The sequence below is a fragment of the Neodiprion pinetum genome, chromosome 3 (genome assembly GCF_021155775.2).
Source record: "Neodiprion pinetum isolate iyNeoPine1 chromosome 3, iyNeoPine1.2, whole genome shotgun sequence".
In the NCBI taxonomy this organism is placed as follows: Eukaryota; Metazoa; Arthropoda; class Insecta; order Hymenoptera; family Diprionidae; genus Neodiprion; species Neodiprion pinetum.
The window spans coordinates 33,511,366-33,531,084 of record NC_060234.1 but is presented as its reverse complement, the minus strand read 5'-3'; the positions used below and the strand labels follow the sequence as shown (position 1 = coordinate 33,531,084).

The 19,719-nt window shown below is 41.7% G+C and overlaps 1 protein-coding gene across 8 annotated transcripts in view; it reads left to right on the top strand.

The window, feature by feature from the left end:
- exd (PBX homeobox extradenticle) overlaps window positions 1-19,719 on the top strand; it is a 57,108-nt gene that overhangs the window by 22,612 nt on the left and 14,777 nt on the right. For all 8 annotated transcript variants that reach the window (XM_046616893.2, XM_046616890.2, XM_046616889.2 and 5 more), the window contains one exon: window positions 17,356-17,609. In XM_046616893.2, coding sequence (XP_046472849.1) covers window positions 17,356-17,609 — 254 coding nt within the window. The remainder of the gene's footprint in view (window positions 1-17,355; window positions 17,610-19,719) is intronic.

Below are 19,719 nucleotides of genomic sequence, written 5' to 3'. Positions count from 1 at the left end.
TCCGGGAAAAAGACCGTAGATTATCCTGCAAGGGTAGCCGAGTAGCCCGGCGCGTGGTAACGGCTCCCTGGGGTCGGGAATAGAGGGAGGAGGAGGTGGATGAGGGTGGGGGTGGGGGTGCTGCGAGGGCGAGATGGAGGGCTAGGAAATGAAACGGAGTAGACCTCCGGTGGTCCAGGTTACGTCCACCCTTCAGGACTATCGCTCTCTTCCTCTCTCTCTCTCTCTCTCTCTCTCTCTCTCTCTCATATCCAGTTGCCCAAGGGCGAAGCGATTGACGACGTGAAGAAAATTCTTCCCGCCTTGTCCGCGCTACCGGTTACATCCAGATGCCAAGTGCGATTTTTCCTCGTCCCTTTTTTATTCGCGCGATGATGGTTCGACCTCAGGAATAGCTAACTTAAATTATCATCGACGTTAGAGTCAACGACGCTTGCAAACCCAGATTCATTCACGTTTCGAAACTTGGATACCGTTATTCGGAATTATACGTTAAACGAGGGTTGATGTATATGCCATTCGCAGTGGAATTGCATTCTCACCCTACCGCCCCTAGACCGATCTCACAACGGAAGCAGGGCTGTAATTCATTCGAGGATTATTCAATCCCCCAGAATCTAACCTTTATTACATAGCCACGTACTTTTTTTTTTTTTTATCGTACAATTACAACGAACTTCATCTTAAAATTAGCCTCGCGAACACGCTAATTATACGCGTACAGTGTACACGTATAAGCAGAGTGAAAATTAACCTGCAAGAAAAATACCAGAATTATCACTTGTGATTTCAAACTTCGCGGATATTGTACCGTATATACCTATATAATTTCATGAATTCGTCACATAGTTACGCGCTTCTAGATTCACCCTCCCTTGATTCTCGCTTCGAAGTATCGCGTGAGTGGTTAAACGAAGAATGGAATTTACATAGTGCCGACACACACAGATGTGTATATATATATATATAAATATCTATACGTAGAAATTGCAGGGGTTCCAGAGCTGGACAACCCTTTCGACCGTATAACGGTTAAAGTTTGAAACGCGGTGAAAATTTTGTACGAAAAGAAAATGTCAGCGTCACATCGCGCAGTATCGTGATATATATGTATATATATATATATATATATGTGTGTATATGAGTTTATTTCTTTTGTGGCAAGTTCAGATTCATTCGTTCTCCGACGTCACGCGGATAATAAAGCTGCGTAATAAAATAGACAGTTTTAAACTAGGTGTAAAACCGCATTCTTGCAGCTGTAATATACAGCGAGTTCAATAGGTCACAGGTAAGCAAGTATTTGCAACGATGAGAAAATCATGGTGAAAATAACGAAAGTTCGAAAATTCTCTCGCCATTATCCGCACTCGTTATTACACGATAACTAACCGCAACTAATAAGCACAATACACAACAATGGTTACCGTATATAATACTCGTCCATCTTCCTCCCTTCATTCGTCCAATTATTCGGTTGATCATCCAACGGTCTTATCAATCGCTTATGCCTCGAGACTCTGCAGCAGGGTGAGAAAAATAAAACCTAATTTTTCATCTCCCTTCATTGAAGAAGTAGAAGAAGAAGAAGAAGAAGAAGAAGAAGAAGAAGAAGAAGAAGAAGAAGAGGAGATGTCTGCCCGTGTAGTGCAGTCTTCTCCGTTGATCCCCTTCCCGCGGGGGCGGCGGAGCCGAGGGTGGAGGTGGATTCCGGGGGTTGGGGCAGCAGGAGGCTACGTGGTGTATTGATCGAGTGGCTCTCCGACGAACCGACACACACACACAACTGCGCGACTTTTCTCTCCGATATAGAGAGAGAGGACGGCATGCATGCGCGGCGATATATATATATGCATGTACACTCATACACACACACATACGTACCTATGCATGCACCGTGTGAGTCTCTTTTCGCTGCAGTACACACATGTGCAATCGCGTATCGCTTACGCGTGCCTGTGGGTGTGTGTGTGTATAATATATATTATACATATAGAACAGGACGAAACGGAGGTACGTACATGCGATACGCTCGGAGAAAATAAACTCGCTTTGCTCGCCTCGCCTGCGTTTCTCGTACCTGCAGTGACGACGAAATAGGTATACGTCTCTTACGAGACATCCATCGGATGTATAGTCATACGGACGAATGATACCCGAAAGCATTGTCTGCGCAGCGTTTCGAAATTAAACGAAGAAAGTAATTAAGATTGAATTAAAATTAAACTCGGGAGAAATAAAACAGGGTGATAAGAAAGAGCGGGAATTGACAAGTTTTCGGGAACGGTGGGTGTAGGTATGTTTTCGAGTATTCGCAACGGCGTGCCCGTGCCGTGACGCGATGACGGTTTTCTGTCGTTCTATGCTTGGATGTGTCTGTAATAATGCGTATACCTTCTTGTAATGTAACTACGCGGGACGGCGAGGAAGGAAGTTGGCGCGTTTTATCGTTTACGACGTTGTCTTAACGAGGTTAAAAATTTACCCTACATACGGTATAATTAAAGTGCTTCTATGTACTAATTCGAAACGGTTTATCAAGCGCGCATGCCGGTTTTACGATATCCTTTCTAAATGTATGCCCGTTATACGACGGCGATCATCCGTTGTTGTTGTTGTTGTTGTTATTACTTACCTTTGCGGCGATCATCGTTACAGTGAAACTTCTCTTAACGGACAACTCTCAACAACGGATAGTCGAAAAATCTCGAGAAGCACAATTTACACGTTAATATTGTTCTTAATGCCGGATATTCCTCAACGACGGACAATATTTTTATACGAACGTAATATTACGTGTACAGTACACTTCGTGTACAGATCGCTTACTCGCTGTTACTAATTATTCGTCGACGCATTAATTATATTCAGGCACACATGTGAGAAAAGTTATTTTTAAAATGAACCAATCGAATCTCCAGGAAATTTCTTTCACCTCTGAATCTAATTTTTTTTGTACATCGAATATTGCCAACTGAAAATCTTTCCCCGCTGCTTTCGCCTACTTTCTTCCGTCGTTCGCACTTCCTTGGCCGACCCCTGCCTCGAGGGAGGGGGACGTAATTGAATCGGCAAAAATAAATCACGTTATACGTACAAGATCGCATTCGCGGATAAGTGTTGGACTTTTTCTGCGTATCAAGAGTATTTATCAGTTATACTTCACGAACGGGTGATCCGTGTTTCGTTAAAATATGCTTGAAATTGAAGTTTCAAATGATTTGAAGACATGTCTGGCACATAATGACACGTTTTGATTTTTATCGAATATATTATACGGAAATAATTATCCGTTCCGTCTGTTTAAATAATTAAATAAACGAAACATTTGAGAGTACATATTTCCGAAAAGAATATTCGAGCCGTAAGGTTGAGAAAGTAATTTTCTAAAGTTACGCCGACCACGTCATCGCAAGAACCGTCGATGGTACATCCTCGCACACACAGACGCATAACCTAAGAACCGGGCCGGCACGAAGAGACATTGGATACACCTGGTGTGTGTATATTGCGGAAACACTGGACTTACCAAGCAATAAGAATCCCCTCTCTTCCTCTGTCTTCTTCCAAGATTTTATTAAGCCTCCCCCGTTCATTTTATGACATCATTTTTATAGACCAGACCGCAGTTCTTTAATATAACGTCCGAGAGATAGTCACCTTTGCTCTTCTCCAGCGGGTTATCTCTTTCTTGGATATGCTTACAACTTATTCTAATATACCGCGCAAGCCTTTTCTATCGTCTGTTTCGTAATCACCTTGCAGACGTATCGCCGGTCAAGTATACAGATTATATTCGCATGCATCGATGATGCAATTGGTGTAAAGGTGTGACGAATGATCGAGCGATTGCTACAAAATAGTGAATGTGTGGATTGCGGGTTAACGAATCATTCGGTACAATTTAAATAATCCAGATTTAGTTCTGCTCTTTCGTCAGACTTTGTTTTTCTACTTTTATGACGCGTTTCAACATTGGCCTTGTTATAAATACTGTATAATAGTGAGTTCCTATTGCCCGATTTCTCGGTAAAACAAAAATCACCAATTATGGCGAAAGAAATTTTTTTTTTTTCTTTATATGCAAAGAAACGTCAGCTGATTGAACAGAAAAGTGTTGGGTCGGAACAGAAATTTGTACCATAAAGTTTTATTCGCATGGATAAAAATATTTCTCAACTCCTATACGTGTTTGGTAAATTCAACAATTCAACAAGATTTATCTGCGTTTGTCGATTTCGAATTTGGGACTGACATCGTGGTTTGTCGTTTCTGCAATTTCCGTGAAATGGTCGATTATTTCCTAGCGTGAAATTGCGATAACACCGTTGCAAAAAGAAAGAAAAAAAAAATACATTCCGTGTATGACGGGGATAAGTGGGTATATTATTATCATTTAAAATTGTAATTGGGATCAGATGGCGCGAAGCAAATTTGCGGGATGTTCGTTCATACCCTCTTCGAGATGCGGCAGGCCAGGACGAGCCTTACAGCCGACCCCTTGACTTGCGAAGCAGAGGGCGACGGCGAATTTTACTGCCGCGAAATCGCCCAATAATTGTTACGGCTCGCCTTTGATCGCGTAAAACACGTCGTAAAACCCCGCGTCTCCGCGGGGCCAGGGAATCATCAGCCAGAAGAAGGAGAAGGAGGAGGACGAAGGTAAACACACCGGTGGAGGAAAGGTGGTGATGAAAATGAAGAAAGATCGGAAGAAATAGAAGGATCCGCGCCGTGTGAAATACTCAAAAACGTGAAAATCTGTCCCATACGCCGATAAAAAAGAAGACGTACCTTTCAAGAAATAATAATTGTAATTTAGATTTACTTGGTTTCGTAAAATTCTTACAGAACTCTTCTCAATGGTGGAGACATTTTTATTTCTTTTTATTTTTATTTCTTTTCATTCAACCGACCGGCGATCGATCAAAATAATAATTTGTTTCGCGAGTTGAAGCGTTTCTTTCGCTGTACCTGTTTGATAAATTAATTTCTCCGTTTGCGGAGTAATATAATGAGAAACGCGCAGGGAGAACTATAATTATTCATTTTCTTAGCAATCGTTGTTTTGCTAGTAACCGCGCGATGAAAAGAAATGCGACAATAACAGGCCTGGTATGCGTAAATCAACGTAAACCAAGCCGACCGACCAGCTATTTCAAGCTCTATCTCGACCAACCCTAAACCCAAAAGGCGGATGAAATGCGGCAGAAAAATAAGTTGAGCGGTCGGTTGGCGCGTAGGTATACATATATATCAAATTAATATTCATGAGTTTCTCGGCTATGTTAAAGGGGGCCCTTTGTGTTTTCGGGCCCTCAGCCTCAGCGGGAGATATTCTCTCGTTCCGCGATGGGTTTCTCAGCGGGGGTTTCGTCTCCCTTAGCAGGGCCCCGCAGACACGTGTTACAAATTTGATTGCCGGATTACATTTATAGAAATTGATTATCGAGCTCTGCCTCAAACGCAATACATGGCTTACCGTCATCTTTGATTCGAGGAGCTTTACCGCCCTTCGAGATAAACCCCCTCGTGTATTGTGTGTAACGCGTACACGATGCGTTGCATAAATATTAGATACCTGTATCCAGGTGAATTAGCAATGTAGATCGTAATAGATAACATTGTACACATTGTAGATGTTTGCACAAGTATTGCACGACATACATGTATAACGTACGTTAGACTGTAACGAAAAAATTGACTTTTTTCTAAATTGAAGTTGAAAATATGTTCGTTCCAGATGACGAAACAACGGTGTTCAAGTTTCAGCTCTTGAAATTAATGTTTAGAGGTGCCTCGTCGCGATATTCTATTTCCCATTTAAATAATAAGGGAAGTTTTATTTCTTTTAAGTTTTGGGATTTTGTAACTCGTCAAAACGTTAGTGTAGTGATAAGAGAAGAACGTGTTTTTGTAGGGAATTGAACGATCTGCGAAAACGGCCTCTTATCATTTTATGATGAATCTACTCTTTCAAAAGTTATTTGATTTCGAAAATTATTTAAAGACTTTAAATAACTTTTGAAGAAGTAGATTTATCATAAAATGGTAACAGATCTTTTTTGTACAGCGTTCAATTCCCTTCAAAAATACGTTCTGCTCTCATCAGTACAGTAATGCGTTGACGAGTTATAAAATTCCAAGGTGTAAAGAAAAAGTCCCGTGTTATTTAAATTGGAAATAGAAAATCGCGATGAGGCACCGCTAAATATTAGTATTAAGAGCTGAAACTTGAACAGCATCTTTTTTTCGTCATTTGGAACAATATTTTCTACTTGAATTTTGAAAATATATATACGTGTAATATATTTATAGTTGAAAACTGAACGGTTTCACGCTGCATTTTCCCAACAGATGTTTGTGTAAAGAAAAAGTTGAGGAAAAAATTTTCTCTACTCGGTACTCGTATACATATAGAGATGTATGGGTATTATGGGGTATTTTTTTCTTGCGTCACTTTTTCAGGGCTCATCGTCAACCGCTTAGAGTTTTTACGTTATACCTTGAATGTACCCGTTCCCTGTTTTAAGCTTCTATTTTCTCGCTGTTTTCAGTGTCAAAAACAGTTTGTAAATTGATGTATATGATCGAAGTGTATAAGTTGGTAACGTTATTACAACGATCGCGTACGTTTATGAAAAATTATAACACATTTGTTTCGCAACTTTGAGATGGTAAAAAATTTTAGCAAACCTCAGCAAGGCAAAATATACTCATATATTTTGTTAACTTGTAAATTCTTTCAAAGGCCAAAAGCGTTATATATACAACTGCCAAATAGTGATTTTTTATTTCAATATTTCGTCATTTATATGTATATTAAAACTTTAACCTCGTGTTGAAATTTAGTAAGTTTCCATGTAATTTCAGAATTTAAAATTTCCAATCCTTTGACTGAATTATGCGTTTCCGAACTCGTATTTTTTTTATTTCTAATCGGGAAGTCTGGAGAATAATACCATAGCTGATTTTACGTATCTACATAAATTCTGCGCATTATTATACACGCGTGTCAGCCGATCGCGATTCGCGTTTACTTACCGTCGGCAAACCTGCGAGGCTGACGCTCGTCATTGGCAGGAAGAAACGCGAGGAGAGGGTCTTTTAATGAAACTGAGACGAGGCGCGACAGGAACGCGCCAAATGGTTCAGGGGGTTGCTTATTTGACGACGTGTTGAGTCTCCGGCAAATTAAGTGCAAATCATCCAAATTCCACCGACTCGCTAACCCTCCCATCCTCCTGTCTCTCCGCATGTCTGTTATCAAATCGTTAAAACTACTAGCGTCTTACAGCTCGCTGAAACGTCGTCTTTTGCCAAAACTCGAAGCTTAAGGAGGTTCTACGGGAACTGCGCTAGTCGAATCAACTCGAATAAAGTTTCAGTCTTTCACTAATTTGACTCGCGTGTTATACGTCGAGATTTGGCAACGCTGTACGGATTATCCGACAGAAGCAGAAACCGAAAGCTTGTCAACACAACGTGACGGGCCAAAAGCTGTCCACATGTGCGATGCTGCCAAATCTCACAGCTGCTGTTTGGGACCGTAAAAATTTCACCCCTTTTCGATTCAAAATTATCAATATCTCTTTTGATAAATAACCCTGTTTCAAAATCTCTACACACGTCGTTAACGTGAACCTTTCCTAAGAAGTGTAATGAGTTTTACTTGAATCCACCTTGTTATTATCTCGCTAGAAGACAAGAACCTCTGGAAGATCACCTGATCTCTATGAGAAGCCATGTTGATCAAATCTAGAAACTAAAATTTCGGCTTTCAGTTACTCGGTTCTGAAATTGTGAACCGCTGTAAAACTTCAGAACAGCATTCAGGAGATCCAAATTAATCGGCGTTCCAAATTTCAACAAATTTTACCTTTTTATTCGTGTTTGTATCACTAGAACCTCCTCACGTGCAGCCTCTAGTTTAAATTTAATCACCAAATTTTGCCGTTTCGCTCATTCGTATTTGTGTTCAATCCACCGATCCTACAGCTCGACGTTCTTTAAATAGGAATTAGCGACAGTCGCGTTTCGTTTGGTACTTTGGTGATAAGCTTGTTGAGTATCCGTAATCAGGTATATAGCATACCTTTTACAAAAGGAAGGTTCAATAATTATCAAGGACAACTTTAGCCTGGAACATTACATTTAGTGAAAATAAAACCCAACTCGATAATAATTTTTATGTTACGTGAACATGTTTTACGCATTTTTCCATGTGTGTTTTGAAAATACTCTTTTCTACACTGCGTGCATGCGGTGTCGCGATTCTAACCTCAATTTCGTGTTCTGTGAAAGAACGCGTAACACACTCTTGTTGCATAAAGATTCGTGTGCAAAGGAGGCAACAGTTTTTTCATCTCCGACATTTGCGATATTCGTCCTCGGCTCACCTTCGACTCGTATTACAAACTTACACTCGGTCCGAAAAGACCGAGTTCGCCTTCTTGTTAAACAATATACCACTAGCTTTAAAACCCTCGCCCGCTAAAGCTCGCTCGGGGTCGGATGCCTAGTGTAGCTGGTTTTTGTGCTCGTGGTCTTGCTACGCTCGCTTACTCGTTGTCAGTGTTTTACCAGATGATACAAGATTTACCAGATACCTCACGCCCTCGATGCTTGAGGATTGTTCAATGGGCAATAAATGTTAGTCCGCTAGTCCGTGAAGTCGAGTTTCATCAAGTAGCGGACCTCGAGTGCAGGAACTACGAAGCGCTAGTCCTGGAGGTCGAAATCCACAAGGTAAGGGACCTGGACAGCCAAAACCATGGAGCGCTTGTCCTGGAAGTCGAGTTTCTCCAGGTAGCGGACCTGGAGCGCAGAAACTATACAGCGCTTGGTCAAAAGTCACCAGGTCAAGAACCAGGACAGACAGAACTACGGAGCGCTTTTCCTGGATGTCAAGATCCACCAGGTGGAGGATCTGGACACCCAGAACTACTCAAAATTAGTCCTGAAGGACAAAAGTCACCAGGTCAAGGACCTCGACAGCCAGAACCACGGAGCGCTTGTCCTGGAACTCGAGTCGCACCAGGAATCGCAGGATCCAGGAGGTAGAGAACCCGGTACTCGAAATCTGCGGAGCGCGATTTTCACCCGTCCGCTCTACTGCGCGGTGGTTTCCAGACTGAGGAATTCGGCTAGCTGATTACTATAGATCGATGGCGTAAAGAGAAAAAAAATTTTGGGTGACGTCGCTTTCTGAACATCCGAACATCGAAAATTTGGTTTCGAACTTTAATACTATGTATGACGTACGATTTCTAGACACGGAGTATATATCGGCGGTGCCTTTTGTTCCTCATTCACTCTGCACTACCGGGTTTGCAAGCGAGAAAAAGGTGGGCTGCCATGGTCGGGTGAAAAGAGGAGAGCTGGGCAGGTTTTGCAGGCGGTGAAAACTGGAAAAGATCCGTTCCCTCTCCCTTCAAAGTAGCGCCCTTCTCTGGCACTGACTCTTGAGGCCCTTCCCCCTCCCTTCCCTCTCACTCCCTCACACTTTTCCCCGCATCGCGCAAACTGAAGTCGTTCGAAGCACCCGTTGCCTTTTATACCGCGTTATATTGTAATGCACATTCGCAGGGACTCGGCGCGATAGCTACGCACCCTTTGATTTATGAAAAACAAATAACGCCAATTTCACCGTCCGTGCTGATGCAGCCACCAACTCGATCTATTTTTCAACGATATTTTAACCGGCAACTGTAACCACAGACTATTTATACATACACACACATATATATATATATATATGTATATATATATACATTATAAATAATATATAGATATAGAAAAAGGTCATTACACCCCGAACAAGACCATCTTTTATCGTATTATTATTCTTTTGATTGTCACTTCTACTTCTCCATCCTCCGCTCGTCCTGCTTTGCGAAGCTCGGAGTGCAAACTTTTTGCGATTGGTGAAGCGTCACATACGGTATAAGTGCATGCTTTGTTATGTTGGTTCAATTTCTCACAAACGTTTCTGATAAGCTTTCATTCCGATTTTCAGACCTTTAACACACAGGTTCCTTATAGGCCGTACGTATTACGCCTATCATTCTAGATATGCAGTTTTTCAGGGCAAAACCTAGTCATTTTTGGCGAGAAAGCCCGGCGGCTTGCACAGCTTGAATTTCTCAATGTGAAAGATGGAGAGAATGCGAGGAGGGGATGAAAAGGAAGGAAGGGGCAGCCGCTTGGGGAGAGAGTGATATTGACACCAAGGGTGCAAGATGGGATATTCTATCCTTTTTTTGATTTACGAAGGAATTAGGATTAGGTTGCAGGACTTGGCGCGGAATCCACCTAAATTGAGTTTTTCTCTTTTTTTTTTCTTCTCCTTTCTTTCTTTCTTTCTTTCTTTTTCCTCTTTTCCTCGTGATTTTTTTTTCCTTTCTTCTCCCCGTATCCTCTTCGCCGGAGTTAATTAAGAACAGGTCTCGAAGCTCGCTCGTTCGGCGACTGCTCTGCAGGATTCAGAGATTTCAGCCGGAGGCAGTTTAAAATGAGGGAAACTGAAGAGGGGTGAAGAAACGCTGCCGGGTGGTAGAGACGAATTTAAATATATATCCCTACGATCATTACGAGGTCAAATCTTTTTGTAATTAAAGTTTTCACTCCTTAATGTCGGCTCGGGGGAGAGGGATTAGCACTTTCGATCGTCTCGAGACTAAAACAAAGCCGGTATAATACGTATATAACTCTTAGCTGTACGATTTTTATCCGCGCTTCTTTCCCTGTATTATACATCCGCCGTTTTCAAAGGCTACTGAAAATAAACTTTCATCGCTCGAAAGATTTACAAATTTTATTACACACTTTGGCGTGTGAATATCACTTTCGATATAAAACTCAATCGATTATTATTTCATAACATTCATTATATTTTTACGCCTATTATCGAATTCCCTTACAGTCGTATTTGTATGAGAAAAAGATTCGCTATTCAGGTTTGTTGTTGAACGGAAATTTAATATTTATTCTCTTTCTTTTCTCAAATTTACACTAGTTGAAATAGACTATTATTTTATAAACAATTGTTCGATAACTACGTATTGTTTAAATATTTTTTATTTAGATACACGTAATTGATATGTGCGTAAACAGGAAACTAATTTATACATGACGCATATCATTAACTTAAATTAAATTTCATTGTTCGCCGTGACTCGTCAATGCGGAGAATATTGTGTAAGCTACAGGTCCTTAATCTCGGACGACTGTATAACAGGTATAATAGGTGTGTCCGTCTGTTCTACGAATTTATATGCTTCTGTATGTATGGCGACATTCGGATTCAAGGGAGACAATGCGCAATTTCGAGACACAGGTAACACCGTGCACGTTATTGTTGGTTACGTATCCATTGAAATTGCCCAATTTCTAATATAACAAAACGGCGAAAGCCTCTTTGATTAATGTACACGAATTTTCCACCCCTGCTCTTTCTCCCTTTTTCTCTTTCTCTCTTTCTCCCTTTCTCCCTTTCTCCCTCCGTCGCTTAGATATCTCCGCACAGGCAGGCAGACCGGCGACGGGCGCGCACCCAACCCTTTGCAACGCCCCTTATCTTAATTGCTTTCATGCTCGCCATTTAGATCAATACCACGAGCTTGCACTGTTACACAAATTCATATTGTATTACGGAACCACGCCGAATGTGTAGGGTTGGTTCGCGCAAAGTTTCAGCGAACGCATTGCAAGACCAAACCATGAACAACACGATTCATCCCTTTCAATATACCCCCCATGCATTGTTCTTCATTTTTAATCGTACTCTTGGAATTGAACGCGACCGGCAATTGTTGTAGATATATTTAATTGTAACGACAAGATTGAGATTCTCAGCTGGACCAAGCGATCGGCTTTCATTCTCTCCCTGCCGGTGCTGTAATCTTATTCACGCATTGTACGCCAATTGATCTTGTACACGTGAAAAGCAGTATTACGAAACGTGTAACCGAGTCTCCGCAGTTCTCTTTTACCATATCCGTAAATCTGGGTTATCGGTACTCGACACGCTTATGAAATTTGAACCAATTCAATTCAAATACTCTAGTTACAATACACGATTTTCTCAAGTCGCAGGACTCCACTGGCATACAATATCTGACTATGATACATTATCTCAACTGTTTGACCTTCAGTTCTTTGAGTAACAACGTGTAACGTGTATAATAATTCTGATTATCCTCACGGTGACGTCACGTTGCGACGACGAATTTCGGGTGTCATCCATATATCCTTTCTCGGAAATATGAATAAGAAGGATGGAAAAAGGAGCAAAAGAAAAGAAAATATATGAAAATTGCCGCTGGCAAGGAATTCCCCTGGCGTCAAACGGGCCGGTAAATTAGCGTAGTTGACACGGAATCGCGAAACCTTATTCACCGTCGGATATGCAGGACGAATGAATGGCGGGGGAGGAGGGGGGCTTCCTGCATTCAGCAAGGATCAACATCGTCCCCTTCACCCTTGCATCGTGCAAGTCGCTCCCGCGTCGTATAGGTGGCACCTACCGTGATGCCGCTATGTACACGCGGGGCAGACCGTCTCTGTCGTAAAATGTTTAACTGCCAGTAAAACCAAGTTTACGTGCTTGTAAGGACCTCCGACCCCGAAACACCCCGGACCCCGGAGAACCCCTCGCCAACCGCCGGCAGCCAGCAGCCAGGAGCATAAGGACCTGCCTAACACCCTAATGGCCAGATTATTGGGTGAAAGGAGTACTCTCTTACTCTCTCTCTCTTTCCCTCTCTTTCACTTTCTCTCGTATATTGTAAACTAAGGAGAGCCTAGTTTTAAGATATTCAATTGCGAGCAATTTATGTTATTTATTTATTTACGATATGTTCAATCAATCAATCAATCTCTCTCTACCTCTCCCCCTCTCTCGCCGATTAATATCAACAAACGTGTTCTTCGCAGTTTAGTTTTTGCTCGTTACGTTCGTCGTCGCTTCGTCTTTCATATTTTGTCCCTCCCGATATCGTTCCAGCGCTTGTCAAAATTATTGCACGACCATTTCGTGCGTTTATACGACCGAACGGTTAATTGCGGCCGCTTGCAGTTACAGTGCCGCTTACGATGGGTTAACTCGTTGAGAGTGCAGCCGTATTGGTATTGTCATCTCTGACCTGCCATGTACTCGTAGATCTTGAATCTGTCGCCATGAATTTCAATTACCTGCAGGCCCTGGACGATTCACTTTTTACGTTTATTTTTTTTTCTTCTTTGAATAACACGTCACTTGAATTCAGTTTGTTGCAATAACTATTATTGCTTTGCTTTATAGTTCGCGACTCTGAATACTTCACGAACAACGAACGTACGGAGAGTGTAATTGGCGAACTACGCAGCAGTAACGTGAATTGAAAATTGATACACCGTTGATATTTCTTTTTTCAAAAAAATTGAATTCAACATTCCTTTCCGCATTACGTTTATAATATAGCGCCAGAGTAATAGGTTTAAAAAATAAATCAGAGGTTTAACATCTATGCCGAATCTGCAGTACACACATATAGATATAAGACTTAAGATTACGCCAATTTTATCGCGTTCGCTTTGTCACTGTAACGAAAGTACTGATCTAATTTTCGCTGCATCGGTGTCAAAATTGCGTGAAATCAAAATTGTATAAATACCGTATCTTCTTCTCTTGTCCTACGAATTATCCCGGTGTATAAATTACGCATAACAATCTGTGCGCGGACACATAAATTGCAGCGAATATATCGAGTATAATGTAATATGTATATATCCATAATATCCGCGGCACTCCGAGGGGTGAGATTAGCCAAAGTTTAGTTACAACAGAATCGGCAAACGTGGCTGCCTGCAGGCAGCGAAGCCTGGAACATAATTTCGAAATTTTTACACCTCGGGTCCTGCGGGAGTCGCTTTAGAAGTTAATCGCCTTAGTTGGGAAGAGACAGGGTTACACTTCGTATAAATGCATTACCCTCTTGCATTCATTTCACGGTCGCCCGCCTGCAGAGCTGAGGATTCCTCCTGCAGCCGTGGACGCTTACACAAATGTACGGGAGTCTCTTTTCGCTCGAGATTCACTAAAACTTCGAATGGACGCAGAGCTGATTAGGCGAGTGTATGTATATTAGTGATGTAACGAATGTAAATTTTTAAGTATCGCGTATGCGAATGTACATTTTTAAATCTGGCGCCATTTCTCTGAGGCTAAAAGTTGTGACAATTGTTATTGACTGACAGGTACACCATTTCGGAAATTGCGGAGCTGATTCGAACCAAGCTGATTGTTTGCTTGATTATTTAACAACAAATTGGTGACAGAAATAAATTAATTTTGAGACTAGGGTGTGATTCGAACGGTGAAGAAAAACTTTTACGAGAAAAATTCATTGTCAAATTAATGTTTTTTTTTTTTTTCTATCTTATTTCATATTATTTTCACAATTTTCATCTAAGCAAAATATGAAGAATTTGCGACAGTCACATTCGCAAAATATTCGCACGATTTTCGCGACTGCGGATGCGAATGCGAGTATACGTTACATCACTAGTATATATATTACAAAGGTTATACGTTCGGCGAGTAATTTTCATAAATTTTCATTCTCACAACCGGGGAAATCGACACTTTATTTTATTACTTTAGAATGCGGGGGGAGACGGTCGGAGTTCGATAAAGGGGAACAAGTTACCCATTTCGCTTTATCGGTAGCGGGTGAAATTAGCAACAATTAATGTTTAATAAAATCGTAAATCGAGATCAATTCCGATTTATCTCATTGACCGCGCACTGCCATCTCGGTTTTTTCTTTTTCTTTTTTTTTTCTTTGTTTTTACGTCTGTACTTTTACCGGTTCTAAGTGCGTGATTAAAAGCAAAACGATCTCCAACTCGAATCTGCCGGTTAGCTACGAACGATCTCTTTCGAAACGAATGAAATAAACCTGTTTACTGGATACCTAAACCGTTTAACAACGCGCTAAACCCGCAACAGTCGCCGCTACTCGGGTCGAGAGATCTTACCGCTGAACCCTCTTTCTTTACTGTGCTCTGCAGCTTACTACTTTGACGAGGATTTTATATCGTTTATATCCGTTCACCGCAGAAGAATAAGAAATATTATCGCGATGTCAACTTCGATATCGTTCGATAAAATGCAAGTTTGCACCTTGACGACCGTTTTGATAAAAAAAAATACGTATCATTCTCGAATGCAGTTCAGCCGTATGCAACGAATTTATTTGACCGACTTAAAATTAACGTTTTGGGTATTGTAACCTGCGCGCAAACTTCTTCCTTAAATATTTTTATCAACATCTTATCACTTTTCCTTTTTTCAATCTCTGCACGTTTTCTACAATCTTTTTCAATGCAATCCTTATTCGTACGCCTTTTTATTCATCTTTTCTTACGCGCATTGTCTTCCTGCCTCCTATGGGATTTGTCCCGTTGTGAATAGCCATATATCAGTTGCTTATCCATCCGTCGGTCTGTCCAATTCTGCAGTGACTCGGTCTTATCCTTTCCCCTCCGCCGTGCAGTCATCAATCTCGATGAAAAAAAAAATAAAAATTTAATAAATACTTGCCGTCGTATGTACGGAAGAAAAATGAATCAAATGTCGATACAAATACGTCGACATGGAACTCGGAATCAACGACCGGGAAATTCCATGGCTATATATGTTTATTTTCTTTCGTCGGTGAGAATCAAACTGTAGGATGAAGTAGAATTTTCAGCCATGCGAAAATCTGAAGAATATAATTTTAACACGTATTAAAAGATGGAGACAATCTCGACGATTCTCACGGATTTTCGCTTTCGACATTTTTACTTTTTGAATTTCTATATTTTGAAATACTACGAATTGTATTTTCATGTCTTGGAAAATTCTGTATTCTTCTATTGTGTGTATATTCCATTATAATTTTTCACCCGCATCTTTTTTTTTTTTTTTTGAGATAGCGGTGAAAAAGTAGACTAACCGATTTATAGAAGCACAAAAATCTAATTCGTGGAATTATCAAAAATGTAAAAACTCCAAGTATAGAAAATTGAAAATACAGCAATTCGAAATGCAAATGGACAAATATAGAAAAGTCAAAACATAGAACGGTAAAATATATAATCCTTATACACTTCTATAATATCGAGTGGAATTCCGAAGATTCGAAAAAGTTTAGCATTCTGCATTCCGACCTTTCTATGGTTTTCGTTATTTATACTTTGACTTCTAAATTTTTGAGTTCTATAAATTAAATTTCCGCTTCTTTGAAAATTGGACTGCTCATCTATTTTTTAATCTTTCAACATTTTTACCCGATCCTTTCTTCGCTTCATCGACGAGGTTGCCTTTCCCTCGTATAATTATTACACTCCGTGCAGGTATCGCAAAAATTTACTTACGCGAGTCGAGAATTTTGTCCGGTGTTTTAAAGTAGAACGTACCGCTTGGTAATGTTCAAAATTCATGATAGAACAGAATAAAAGGGCAAAGAGCTGTGCCTATAAAACGGGGTAGAGCGTCTATCGCCGAGGAAGTATTAATTTGCCATTCGCCACTCCTATCTCCTATCCGCAAAGTTTACGGCCGGTCAAAGTGCGCGACATTCACTTGAAAGAGCTCTTTGACACCGTCGTGAAGGCGGGGGTAGTGCCGCGAAGATGGGCTTGTATCTCTCGGCGAAGAGGAGCAGTGAAGGTTCCAGGTTTTATGGCTCGTCCAGGTCCATCATGCGCCGTAAAAATACAATAAAACTGCTGTTACTGGCGAGAGCGCCCCCCCGCATTGTACTAAAACCGGCTAAACCACTGCGCGTTACGTTCCTGCGGGAGCTGGGGGGATGCGAAACATCCAAAATCGTCGTCCCGTCATCCTCTCGATAGGCAACGAAAATTGATACGTTTATTACGAGCGAACGACTCGAACTCCGAAGTACAAACGGCGAACGGAACGCTCCAACAGACCGATAAAAGATAATTTCCTTCAATGCTCGACTAATGAGCAAAGTGTTTTCTCTTATTTTTATTCGAGTACGGGGCATTTTCACGGATCTACAAGGAACGCCTTACGACTGATTATATACAAGACGAAAAAAAGAAAATCCATTCGTCTCCGCAACACGTATACGGTACGAAGGGAGTAGATCAATATTTTTACCGCAGTGCCGTTTATCTTGCGTCTGTAATCGCCGTCGATATAACGCGCGTGTATCGAGTGCCGTTGATCACGATCACTTCCAAGCACATCTTCACTTGGAACGACAACTTCACACACCGTATATTTCGTCGCGCATGACGCGTAAAACTATCTCTCTACGAAACGTTTAACGAGCTCGACTTCTTTTCTGCTTCCAGTTCTTTCCCTCCGCAACACACAGGAAGAAGAACCTCCCGACCCTCAGCTGATGCGCTTGGACAACATGCTGATTGCCGAGGGCGTTGCTGGACCCGAAAAAGGAGGCGGTGCTGGTTCCGCGGTGTCCGCGTCTGCGGCTGCGGCCGCTGGTCCACCCGGACAACCGGACAACGCCATCGAGCACTCGGATTACAGAGCGAAGCTGGCCCAAATCAGACAAATCTACCACCAAGAGCTCGAGAAGTACGAACAGGTAAGGGAGTAACGATCGGGTCTTTATCCGAGGTACGTTGTGTGTAAGCTTGTGCGATCCGGATTTACTGCGGTAAGAATCGAAGACGCGTATTCGCTGTTTGTGTATTCACGCGGGTGAATCCTGATGTGACGTCACGACTCCCGCAGACTCGTACCAGTCTATATGCTACAGTCGAGTTGAAAGATCGATTCGTTTTCAAGCATTTTCACCTTTACTCCGCTGCGTCGTCGTGACATTCGGACGTTACGATTCGCCTGGATTTGGTGGCCCTCTTACTTATCGGTGTTTTGCGGTTTGGCAAACATTCCATCGAATGTAATCTTGAAGCATAGTAGGAGAGAGTGTAATATATATAACAATATACAGTGACCCGCAAAGTGCGGTAATTTAACGAGGTCGTATTAATTAAGTTTGTCTTAATTGAAGGAATAATTTGTACGTCGTATCGATGAAACTTTGAATTCACCCCGCGTGTTAAAAGAGGAACTTAGCCCCTATATACCCGTATATATAGGTGTAAGATAAGAAACGTAATTTTGAGTAAAATGCCGGGTGGCACGAGCTGCTGCTTTTCTCGTCGACCTCGCTTCGACGAGCCAGTGCTAGCCGGGATATACGCCGAACGAACGAACGAAAAGACAATTTGCGTGCAAATGAACCGGCCTGCCTCGCTAAGTAAAATCTTGCATGTCAAGTGTGTACCTCGATACTGCGAGTACGCGTGCCGTTGTATAATGCGACATGGCATAATGTCGTGTGTGCCGTGCATTCGCGCCAACTCTCGTTACTACACGCGATAGGAGGCATGCCAGCAGAATTGTGCCGTTCGCTGTTCGTTCGCACTCTAAACTGCTGCGCCTAAAAACGTAAAAATGTAAAAACTCATTATCATTTTCTACGTAAATTTACAGTCTTGTTTGAATATAATATGTGTATAGGAGATAAGGGTTTTAGGAACACGGTTCGTTTTCATTACAGTAACATTTCGGTACTAGCGTTATGGGTATCATGTGTAATGGTGTAACTGTGAGGGCATTCGGAGTCTGTGCGGATAGTGAAGTTGGCATGACACTAACTTCAATTCAGTATTATTGATTCATGATTTCTGAAATGCATGAATATACCTTACACCCGTGAATGAAAGGAAATAAGGTATGTTAGCACTGGAGACTGAGACCGATTTTTCGCTCGGTCTGTGCATATCCAAGACGAAGTCACAGAAATCACGTGAATATAGGTTACTTATTTATGTCCGTATATTGTGTTTGCTGAAAATGCCAGTTTGTGTAGTCCAAAGTTGCAAAATTAATAATATTTATAAACACTAAAGAACAAAATGTCAAATTTGTACGACGTCACCTTGGATATTTTTTTTAACAGATCCAACTTATAAAATGAATGCGAATTGTTTCACCGTACTTCCTTACATCACGCTTACGCCCGTAGTTGTTAGCCGTTGAATCGAGAAGCGTAGGAGCAGTTATGCTATTGAGTTTGAAAAATCCGCGACAGTTGTATTCAGAAAGGAACGAATTAACGTTCTCGACAGAACGCGATCGGGTTTCTTCAGCTTCTCAATTCGTGTGATCGAGGCGTTAATTTCGGCGATGCCGCAGCATCGGCGTCAGCGTTTCCCTTGTTTTTGTAAACGTTCGCTTCTCAACGGCTTGCATTCCTCCCTCCGTATAAGTTATAAGGTAAAACTCGCCGGTATTTTTAGCCAGCATCATCGCGTTGGCCCCCGTTTCCTTCCATGAACGCCACACGGTAGCTGTACAGAGCCTACGTCAGAGTTCTCGACGAGTATAATATAACGAGGTACGGAACCGCGTTGTTTGTCGGACACACGCACACCTTTGCAATACCTGTCTTGAAAATTTCCCGCCTCGCGGTATCTTGTACGCCTGCGTGTGCTGTAGCGTGCTGCTTCGACCAGTTATCAGATAAATTTGGTCATTAACATACTTCAAAGCCGAGGCGGCTGTCGCCGTTTTCGAGTAAATTTAACAGGGTGTCCTGAGTTAGTTGGCGTCTTGCACCAGCTTTCAGGAATTCACACTGAGAGAAATTTTTTGTTCCGTTTACCGCTCAGTCCGTAACTGTCTTC